The 12,285-nt window shown below is 34.7% G+C and overlaps 1 protein-coding gene across 1 annotated transcript; it reads left to right on the forward strand.

Annotated features, from left to right (window-relative positions):
- The first annotated feature begins 2,823 nt into the window (after window positions 1–2,823).
- Window positions 2,824–9,563, forward strand: LOC105447509. The gene is made up of 7 exons (XM_011685669.2): window positions 2,824–3,239; window positions 5,714–5,780; window positions 6,251–6,369; window positions 6,835–6,933; window positions 7,257–7,322; window positions 8,414–8,554; window positions 9,516–9,563. Exons 1-7 carry the CDS (start codon window positions 3,162–3,164, stop codon window positions 9,540–9,542), a joined length of 597 nt encoding a protein of 198 aa, XP_011683971.2. The 5' UTR covers window positions 2,824–3,161; the 3' UTR covers window positions 9,543–9,563.
- Window positions 9,564–12,285: the final 2,722 nt, after the last annotated feature.

Raw genomic sequence — 12,285 nt, forward strand, 5'->3', positions numbered from 1 at the left:
GTTCCTAAGCTCAGTTTGAATCTATAAAAACCTGTGGCGATTAAAGAGAATTATCACCATGAGTTATATCCCTAACCATTTTTACTTTGTATGTCCAACATGTTTTGTATATGTCCTTCGAATTGTTTTTCTGAATGTTGTTTTTAAAAAATGGTTTAACCAATAAATGAAATGAAAAACCGATTTTTAAGGTAACAAGAATGATACATTAACATGAGATCAGAACAAATTAAGATTATTCTGTCCATCTACCATCTACCGGTCCATGGGTACCGATTAGAACCAGTTAGAACCACTTTGGTAATCATTGAGAAAAAATGTGAAAAAGTACACCCATTGATAATTTCAATATGTATGTATTAGGGAGCATAATCGTTCCTAAGCTCAGTTTGAATCTATAAAAACCTGTGGCGATTAAAGAGAATTATCACCATGAGTTATATCCCTAACCATTTTTACTTTGTATGTCCAACATGTTTTGTATATGTCCTTCGAATTGTTTTTCTGAATGTTGTTTTTAAAAAATGGTTTAACCAATAAATGAAATGAAAAACCGATTTTTAAGGTAACAAGAATGATACATTAACATGAGATCAGAACAAATTAAGATTATTCTGTCCATCTACGGACATTTGTATACTATAACTTTGCTTCATCTCTTTATACTACATGTAGTATTTATGTAAATTATGTACATTATGAGTGTTTTTTTCTTGTTAAGTATAAATGTAAAAGTGTTTATGTGTGCCCTTCTAAAGAACTTTTTTACAAGTGTTTTCTTTCAATATGCATGACAGTGAAGTTAATTTATGAACAAACTTGGAATGCCTAATTTGTAATTTTCTGCGATTGAAACCAATATAGAACAAGTCAACAAAGTGTGATAAAACTGTATTAAGACATTTACTGAGCCATTTTTAATAATTATATTACGATTGTACAATAATAATAATAATAATAGTGGGTTCTTGTATAGCCCTTATGTCTGTCATACGTGACACTCCTGGCGCTCCCAATTATTACCCTGCATGGCTTTAGCACGGCTTTCAGTAATAAACATAATAAATTAACAGAAAATATAAGCGTTAATATGTGTTGTAGCTGGCACACAGACAGGTAGTCGGAGGTAAGGAAGGAATTAAGACAAACACCCACCACTCATCAGTCCTAATCAGTTATAGGTTCAAAGAAAAAAACCGGAATCTACGAGTTTGTAGAGTGCATATTTTAGCGAGATTAGAGAGAAAATGCTGTTAAATCAATTGAAGTTTTCTCTCTGTTTTTTAGTCATGATTTCACCATCGCAGGTCAGGTAAAGTGTAATAAGCTTATACTGTATTTTAGGATTGTTTGCTCGATATCTGGTTCTCAATTTCCACGTTGAAAATCATTTTTCAGTTGTCTTGTATTTATTTGTTATTCAATCGTGACCCTATAATAGTGCAGTTTTCTTTTGTTTGCATAGTCGCCTTTTATACTGAAAAGATTCGGATAGTATAATTACAAAAAGTGAAAACTAGTGATTTATAAACATGGTTAGTGATTCCTTTGATCATTACTAAGTGAATCAAAACACAAATAAAAATAAAATAAAAAACTTATCCTCGATTAAATTTGCGCTTATCCCGTCTTCAAAATGTCAATGATACAGAATGATGATAACACACATTTTATTGATTTTGAAAGATCCCTTGAAAATCAATTCAATTTTTATCCCCACTTGAAATTCTCGAGCAGAAAATAAACCAACAGCTTAACATATTCATCTTCAGAAGAAAAAAATGTAGTTTGTCTTTTCGTGATTTCCTAAGAATCCATTTGTCTTTTACGAAAACAAAACGATGACGATGGTGACAGCGGATGATGATGATAAGGAGGAAGATGATGATGATGATGATAGTAAGATTGAGGAGGAGGAGGAGGAGGAGGAGGAGGAGAAACAGGAAGAGGAGGAGGAGGAGAGGCTGACAGGTATTTATATTTTGTTTACTTATTTATTTGCCGTCACTGCTTGATGACCTGTTTATGAGTAGATGAGTATAGCCTTATACAGTATACACCCCCGAACTTACAAACGTGGTAAAAGTGATTGAAATGTAATCACAGATACTGATGACATGATACAGTCCTTATCCTTATGATGCAACATTTGAAGTGTTTCCCGATGTTCAAGAGAACAAAATCGGAATTTGATTGTATCGAAATTGAAGCAGACAATGTGTTGTAGCCCTATTTTTTGTTTACTTTGCTACCCCCTTTATCCCTCCCCTAACAGCTCGTAATGCATCCAAACCTAATTGTTGAAAAACCAGTGTGGATTTCTCGGGGATTTCTCTAATTAACCATAATATTCCTTTAACCATACAGCTTTTAATACAGACAAAAGACAATGGTATGTTGTAACATCGACTGATTTGACCGTTTGAGATACCCGGGATGAACTTTGGATATATCTTGAAGGGTGCGCATCTATCTATGGTAATATTTCAAATTTGAAGACGTCAAAGTTTCCTATACTTTGATCAGCTTCTGATATCAAAGTGTAGGAAACTTGACAGCGTTAGAAACACAATATCTAGAGAGTGTTACCTTCATGATAGTCATAACAGGTATTTGACCAGTTTACGTACCACAAACACCGCCAATGCTTTTGCAAAAGAAAAAACAATCCTTCATAATCGAAAGATAACCCCTCTACGTCACAAACAGTATGAAGTGATATCACCAATCAGCTGTAAGTACGTCTTTCCGCTTAACAACACAGACCTCAGAAATCAACCCATGTGTCATGTATATATACCATGAGAGCTTTCACCAAAGTTCATAACTGAAATACGACCAAATCAATTCATAGGATCAAGGATTTTACTGGTGCCAAATGTATATCGCTTGTATTCAAATGGTAGATCAATGCTACATTAACACTTGTAGAGTCAGTTACATGCATTGTGCTGGCATTGTAGAGAGGAGTAATTCGTATTATTTGGCTGAAGCTCGTCCGAGCTGGCAGAAGAACACTGTATTCACAAAACTGTTTGCCAATCATTTCTTCCTTTTTGAAGACACTTGAAGAGTGACTCTGTTCCGTTTCGTTACATCTTCATATCTTCGCATTTTAATTTGTTTGAAGACGATTTTTGAAAAATTTAAACAATTTCAAGATGGCGATAATCATGAAGAGTTGTTGTTGCTTCGAGACGATTGAGAAGGGAACTGTCGCATCGGCTATTTACTCTATGGTAAGTGTTTTGAGAAACTAGTTTTTGAGAACATAAACACGATTAGTATTAATCTCATTTTATATGTCAAGAAGTTTAAGAATCTTGTTTGAATATAAAGTGACATATGGGCGTCGATAGCTGCCCACACAATTTCAGAAACGATGCAATGGTGTCATTACATTCTAAGTAATGTTTTTGCTCCGCCTCCCCACCACATTCTGAAGATAGATCAACACTTTTAAATTGTTTTATTCAGTGCCTTTAATTTCACTCCAAGAATGACGATAATAGAGGCATCAATAGATCGCATTTTTTTATGATTCAACACTCCCACCCCATCCTGAAAATGGATCGGTGCTCTTGGTATGTGATTTTCTTTTAATCATAATCTTCATTTATCAGTATTCAGAATCGATTCATATCAAGTGATGTTCCAATGAAAGTAAACAAAGTTGTCTATGTAGAAATAATCTTCTCACAAGATGGACTTTCAATTTGTAACAATTAAGTTATTGTCTTTTGAACGTTAACTTTAAAAAAAAATGATGTGGCCTACATGGTTTATAGTATAGATGATCCTTCAATGCTGCATATGCCGTGTATATGATTTATGTGGACTGGTACATCCATTCATTTCTAAAATGTTTTAATTTTCACCTCAAACAAACGTGAGTGTAGGATTTTAAAAATTATTCAACATGTATTTATAATATACGACGATTTCGTTAGGTGTAATACATTGTTTGATCTTGGGATAAAGAAAGTATTGATAGAAATACGTTCACTTAACAGGACAAAATCATTGGCGTATCCATAAAAAGAGAAAACAAAAGAAAGATGGGGCACGTTCCCCTGATCGGAAACGGGGAAGTATCTGAGCAGCCTCTTGTGCCATAGATCCACTGCAAATTGATCCATTTTCCAAGCCCCCAAACAGGGAAGGGGCATGCACCGTCCCAATCCCAAGTTGGCTACGCCATTGAAAGTGAAATCGAATGTTGGTTGGGAACACAAACGTCAAATAAAAACAAGAAATGGAAAGTATTCAATAGACATCAACAAACAATAACCTGTCTAGATGTAGGTCGTGTTTAAATGTCATGATCATGTTAAAGTCATCACTAGTGATCCAAACAGTCTCATTCCATTTTATTATTTTCTTTGCGACCCGGAGGGTGTCTAAAAATACCCAAGTCTCATGATGTTTTGCTGAAAGCAGCAATGATTCATATTGTTCTATTGTTGCGTGATGATTTAGACATGGGTGGATTGTTTCGAAACCTAGGTGAAGACTCTTTGGATATTATCATACTTCCGTTCATGGCGGACAGGCGGACACTGGTGTGAGCCTGGTATAGAGTGCGAAACGATGGGGCCCGGGGTCTGCTTAGGGATGAGTGCCCCCCCCCCTTTAAAAAAAAAAAAAAAAAAAAAATGTTGACGGAAGTTGTCGTTTGTATTTCAGTGCTCATTCTCTGAATTAGAAAGCTGATTGTTTGTCATCGATTAATTTGTTTGGACAGGTAACTTCACTAAGCTAATTCCATCTTATCAAATGAAATATTTGTTTAATGTAAATGGGACAGGATGTATATGCCTCAACATGAGATTGGGACATAGATATTTTTTATCATTGTATAATAAATTGTCACTTTGTAGACCGAGAAGATTACCTGAAAACGCACAATAATGATTACATTCTCTCAAATAATTTCAAATATATAGTTATGTAAACGGTCCTAACATCCTAAACCATTCTAAACTCCCATAATACCCTCTGCCCGCTGTCAAACTGCCTGTTGTCCCGGTGCGAGGATTGTGATGGTTTCCGGATACCGGATACCGGTTGCATTTAATGGGTCCGTTAAACCCGAGATCTGTGGCAGATAAAACGTGATATAGCTTGCCATATCCAAGGCTATGAGATAGGGATGGGTATAAATTTCTCTCATAGCCCACGCCAGTAAGCTCTTAATCCGATGTTCAGATTTATGTGAAATATGAGACCACATGAAAATGAATAAGCTCTGTATTAATATCAGTGGACTATAGAGCGAGACAAATTAATGTATGTGGTTCAAATAGCCACACTGAGTTATTTATGTTAGCACGCAATCGCGTCTAATTTTTGATGACTGCTCTTTTGTACGTAACAAATTCAATGTAATGATTTTAATGTATTCTTACTCAATAAACTAAATAATACGTTCTAGCGACCAGAATTTCCGAGTCATTGATTATTAATGAGCCAAGTATTATATGAATATATAGGTTGATGTTTTTACCTATTTGGCCTTTGTCAATTTATAGTTTTTTCCTTATTGTCCACTGCACATAGTAATAATTGGTATATTGTTTGCCAACAACCATTTACTTCTGTCCATTATAATGCTTTTGTTCTGAGATCATTTAAAAAAAAATATTTCGCTTAAATAAATGAATAGTCTATAATTGTACTAACTGTTTCCCTTCTTTATTTTCTTTCTTTGTAGTTGACATCTATCATCGCATTTGGATGGGTTACATACAGGATTCAGCCATTACAAACATTATTCCAAGGTAAGTCAAGGTCTTCAAATAATGAAAGATTTTTTTTTAAAGTTTAGTATCTCGTAATGATCCCTTGTAACGGGAGTAAAACAATAGACTGTGTCGTTTCGGCATTTTACGAGACAGAAATCTGAAGACATTTTACTCAACATTATTCTTCAAAATCATTGGAAAGGACGCATGAAATTATTCCTTTATAATTATACCTGTACATTTGTATTTGTCTTGAAATAGCCTTATGTAAAAAATGAAAGATAAAAATAACTGCTCCCAATTTGAGGAGAAAATCTAATTTAGGTAAACCTGTACAATATGAACTGCAATGGGTTACATAATATCAAACGAGATTACAACCCCCCCCCCCCCCTCTCCATCCCCCCCCCCAAAAAAAACAAAAAAAAAACACACACACACAACAATAACGTATTCGTTGATTATTTGGAAGATATACTTCAGGTTATCTTCTTCTATTTGTTCAGATGTGGAAGGTGATCATGAATTGCATCTTGGAGCTATATACGTGTCTTACCTGGTGGCTGTCATCCTGACTATCTGCCTGGTCGCCTCCGCTATGGTTCTCCTTATCGGAACCGTCAAGGTATAACCTTCAATTCTTTCCTTTTCTTTTTTTAAAGATAGGCATATCATTGCATAAGCTATTAGAATTTTGCGATTACTGTCGTATATTTGAATTTATATTGTTATGTTTCTTTACTCACTCTTTAGTTACTATCTTTTCGGGCATTTACAACTTCATTCTTTCCCCTTTCGTCTATTAAAGCTATTATTGTGCATCCTTCGCTTTTTTTTTATTCCATTAATTTTCTCTACTTCGAATTTCTCTCGGTTTATCCTCTGGTTGTCCATAAACGAAAGGTTTCTGTAAGAGCACAACACGAATGGTACTGTTATTAAAGATTTCTAAAGGCATTAAACATGTTTTTAATAATAGAAATTGAACAACGTGATAATGTTATTCATCCATCGTATGTGGCAGTTCATCGACTTTGCTTTATTAAGTTTAACTAATGAGATTTCCTTTGTATCATTCTTTAATTTACAGGGTAATCGTTTTTGTTTGATACCATTCCTCATCGTCATTCTCATCACGATTGTCCTTCAAGTGCCCTTCACAGGCTTCTTACTCTGGCATTTCGTAAAGGTGAATTTTTGAATACTTTACAAATCAAGGAATTTTATTCGTATGAAAGAATATTGTTTAAGAGTTTTATCTCTCACAAAGTTATTGATTTTGTATGGACGATGATCAATCAAATGTCTGAATGACTTTCATGTTTGTTACAAAATGAAACAACAAGATAAGGTTCATTCAGACCGTCTAACCGCATACTGTTTCCTTCGAGTTAATAGTTAACCAGATTTTGTTGATAACGCTTTGAAACTTTTCCTTCGGATTATGCAGGAGAAAAATGTCTGATATATTGTTGTAATTATCCCCCTCCCCATATTCTCTCTTCTTTTCAGACCAACTTTGCGAATCTAACTGTTTTGGTTCACGTACTTTTCAATGTACCGCTCGGCTTTCTAAACGTAAGTTAACTTTGGTGTTCAATTCAATTTCAGCCATAGATAAATCCTTTATACAAAACTAAATTTTATATTCTATGTTACATTGCTACGCTGCAGCGTCCTTAACTACACTAATAATTCTCCTATATTCAGTAATGTACATGGTATTATGAGCATTGTTCTGAGCGTATCATTCCTGTAAATCAATACACAAAGTTAGTGTCCGAAATCCATCCAATTATCAGATTATGGCTTCTGATTAGTGTTTCCTCCCAATAATTATGCAGGCATTCCTTTCAAGTTTCAAGTTCAAGTTTCTCGTTTTTGAAATTTCAATTCAAATCCATAAAAAACACATTTTTATAAAAGTATACAGTACAGATTAAGTACAATATAGAAAACAGAGAACACACACAAAATGGAAATATGTCTACAAAATATACCGAATTATACAAAGTTAATCAATAGAAATGAATTGAGGAAACTGCAAATAAAACCATAAGGTTCTGTCGAGGCAGTCCCTGTTATTAACGGCTCATAACGATGAATTAAACATAATTATGGAAAACGAAAGAAGTGGTATTAACGTAATTTTGTATAATGTTTGTCTGTTTGTTTGACTCTAATAACTAATGAGAAGTTATTTAGAAATCTGCCAAATAAATCGGGCATAGAAACTGGATTTTCTTTCTTCTAAATTATGATAGCTTTTCCAAATTAAGTTTCCATATATTATATAGATGTATCCTATGCCAACTATAAAGCATGTAAAGCTTGTAAACACTCTTCAATTTAGATTAATCACCCAATGAGGGTTATTCATACTTATCATTCGACTATCAAACTTTTTGTAAAGAGAGCAATGTGGAAGACTATTTTCTGATGCGTGTTTCGTACATTTCCTGTTATTGTTTTCAATGTCTTAGATGAAAATCATTTGTGTGTAATTGTTTGCCAGCTGAACAGGCTACTCTGTATAATGATGTGATTTAAATAAATAAATCATATAAAATCACTTTTTTAGTATCTGAACTTGCATAATAATATATGCAGAGGATATGTATTTCAGAAATGGGCTTAATGATTATATTTCACATTTTATCCGTTATCAGATCGCAAGTTTCTTCTGCGTGATTGCAAGGTTTCAGCAGCTGTCTTCTGAACCCGAAGATACCGATTCGGACATCGACAGCCTGGATGAAATCAAGATTGCAAACTTTAACAGACTCAGGAGGGAATCTCAACATATCACGGTATGAATTTCCTTTGCCACCTTTTATCTTTCAGCTACATACATGCCTCTCACTTCAGTTTTATATTCCTATAAAATATTAATTCATCTTTTTTTCCCCTCTAAAAATATAACCACAACACTTTCAAGGCATCATGTAGCGACATGTTTACATGCAATCATTGTATCTTATGGTACGGTATTGTATGGTGTTTAATTTCCAAATCACGATACGAAAAAAATACAAAGAAAAACAGATAAAATAGGGAATAAAGTGAATAATGTTGCCCACTTTTTTGCTTTGTTAATATCACAAAATTGTTCTTCCTTAGGGTCCAGAGGGATAGGGTACTCAGATTTGGTTTGGACGGGAGTGTGCCGCTCAAGCCTCGAAACCTTTTCCCAATTTTAAGGGTCATTTGGTGGATTTTTCTCGAAATAAAGCCCATTTTTCACAATTTTCGGGTGCTTGAATATAGAAACGCCCGAAAATGAGACCCATGTTTAGGGATTTTTTTTTGTGTGAAAAAAGGACCCATTAGAGCGGCACACCCCGTATTACTTGATATGTGAGTACCCCCCCCCCCCCACCCCGGGCAGAAAACTGAATGAAAAGTGAATTACAATAAATTTAATAAGTATTACTCTTAGATCCGAAATCATATTTCCTTCGTGCCTGAGAAAAGAATGCCCACTCATATTTACCTTATAACTGTATTACTATCTCTAGAAAATACGATTGGGAGATTACAGATTGGCAAAACATGGGCTTGAACAGTTTGAAATTCGTGAAAGTTCACAATCTTTATAGGAAGCATATAAATTATATTGATAGCACTAAATTTTATGAAAAAAGGGAGACAGCTAAATGTCTTCCTCACCGCCAGGATCCTCTTACGCCTCTTATGAGACACGGGCTCTAGATTATTATCGTCCAGATAATTGACCAGATGTTTCCTTCTTCATTGTTATCAACTCCACAGATCCTGAAGATACACACCACTGTTTGAAGTCCACTCGAGCAAAATTACGTAATACGTAATTTTATATTCATCTTTATAATTCAGCGAAGTTGTGAAATTAATGATGACTGAAATAGCAACGATGGCAAAGACGATGGCTACAACAATGATGATGACGATGATTGTGACGATGATGACGACAAAGATGATAAACCTGCATGTGCATACCGATTTCGGGGAAAATTTTGCCCATTATAGTAATGGAAATCTATATACTTGCCCTGAAAAATGAAATAATTTGTTTTCTCTCGTGATAATCTCTTTTTCTTCCGACCATTTTGTGATCACAATTTGTTTTGATATATATTTTGTGTATGTATCAGTATATGAACAGATGGTTGTGAAATCAATGCAATATGTCTACTTTGGAAATATGCTGGTTCGTATTTTCCAAGAATATCATATAAAATGATATTTTCGTTCTCTTTTTATCTCGTGTTGTAAGTGTTACGTTGTAGTAATTACTTTATGCCTACCAAACATTTTAGATATAAAATTATCATATTTAGTGTAGTGTATTAGTATTGAAGATTATATTATGATCAGTGTTTGGCAGAGGTGTGTATAAAACTGGTAGTTTTGAGGACGGTGTATATAACCATCACATTCACAGCGCTTCCACGTCACTTAAATTATGGAATTATACTCTTGTAGATGATAGTATATCATGTTTCGGGTTGATCTTTGGAATGAAAAAACTGGATGTGCATAGGATCGAAATCATTCCAGCCATTCACATTATAGATGGGTGCCTCAAACGTAGATATTTTCGCTTTCAGGATGTCTAACCAGGATGACCATCCTGTACCCTATAACATTATTGTTCAGATTTAACTGCCTTTTGGAGATTACTTCGTGAGTCTGACTGATTGTAAAATCATGAGGGTTTTGTTTAAATAAATATATATACAATATGTATGTAATACCTGTTGTGAGCATAGGAGGTTTTTGAGTACATACATTGGGTATTTTTAAACGCAATGATAACTTCCTCGTTGTAAATTGCGGGGCCCTACACTTCTTCGGTATGATCATGATTACGTACTAAGTAGAAACATTACAAATGAAAATCATTATCTCTACATCTACCTTTCTGTAAAACTGCCATTTGCTTTGTATTTGCGCATCTACCATTGTTCAGTGCTGTATCATAAATGTATTTAGATGATGTACATTAAAAGTTGTTTGGATACTGCCTTATTATTGATATTACGAATTCCATCTCAACTGCTGATTTGTGCTGCCGCATTATATGAAAGTATTGTTATGTAAATATGATGTCATATAAGAGCTTATATTATTACAACAAATTATTATACTAGGCCTATATCAATCTACTCGGGATTTTATTTCGAAGGATTGTGAATATGTAGATTTAAAAACAGCTGTGTAAATACCCTAGAAACCTATTCATTGTGAATATGTAAATATTCTAATAAAACTATTTTATTTTGTGAACTGTGAATAAAAACAAGACAAACGATCCAAATCGGGTTTTTATAGTATACGCATAGTCCTGAATAATGACAAATGTCATTGTGAGATAAATGATAGGCTGTGATGATTGATGATGATGATGATGAAGCCATGATAGGTGATATCGATATTGATGCAGATGATGGTGATGATGATGGTGGTGATGATGATGATGATGATGATGGTGATGATGATGATGATGATGATGATGGTGATGATGATGATGATGATTGTGATGATGATGATAATGGTGATGATTATGATGATGATGATGATGATGGTGATGATGATGATGATGATGATGATGATGGTGATGATGATGATGATGATGATGGTGATGATGATGATGATGATGATTGTGATGATGATGATAATGGTGATGATTGATGATGATGATTGTGAAGCCATGATAGGTGATATCGATATTGATGCAGATGATGGTGATGATGATGGTGATGATGATGATGATGATGATGATAATGGTGATGATGATGGGGATGATGATGATGATGATGATAATGGTGATGATGATGGTGAAGATGATGATGATGATGGTAATGATGATGATGATATCCTTCTCCTTAGACCTTATGAAGATGATCATGGTGACCAGTGGCGTACGCAGGATTTTTTCAAGGGGGGAGGGGGTTTAAAATCGGGCCCGAAAAATTTGAAAATCGCGCCGGCCATAAAGTCGCTCAGTGGGGGGGGGGGGGGGGGGGGAGGGGTAAGAGGACACTTTTTTTCTCGAAATTTGAAAATTTGACATTTTGTTCTGTTGGGGGGGGGGTAAGGTCACCTTCTTTTAGGTCAGCCATTTGTATAATTTTTTTTTTTATAAAAAAAAAAAAAAAAATCAAAAAGGGGGGGGGGGTTCTCACAAAAAACCATACACAAAACATATAAATAAAAAAAACTCAAGGGGGGGGTTTAACCCCCCAACCCCCCCCCCCCCTTCCTGCGTACGCGCCTGATGGTGACTATGAATGTATATGCTGTTTCTGCTTCTCCTAATGGTCGTGATTAAGGGATTAAGGGAGGAAAAGGAGGAGGAGGAGGATGGGGGAGAGAAGGAGGATGGGGGGGGGGGGGAGAAGGAGGAGGAGATCAAGCCATTGTTGATGTTAAAAAAGAGGAAAGAAAAATTGTGCAAGTCCATCCAAATATTCAGTTGGTTATACTAAAAGCAGAAAAATGAGAAGAAAAAAAATGAGCAAAATTATCAATAATTTTTTTAATAAAAAAATAATTTTTA

Source organism: Strongylocentrotus purpuratus, unplaced genomic scaffold (genome assembly GCF_000002235.5).
Source record: "Strongylocentrotus purpuratus isolate Spur 01 unplaced genomic scaffold, Spur_5.0 spur5_scaffold_11, whole genome shotgun sequence".
Lineage (NCBI taxonomy): Eukaryota > Metazoa > Echinodermata > Echinoidea > Camarodonta > Strongylocentrotidae > Strongylocentrotus > Strongylocentrotus purpuratus.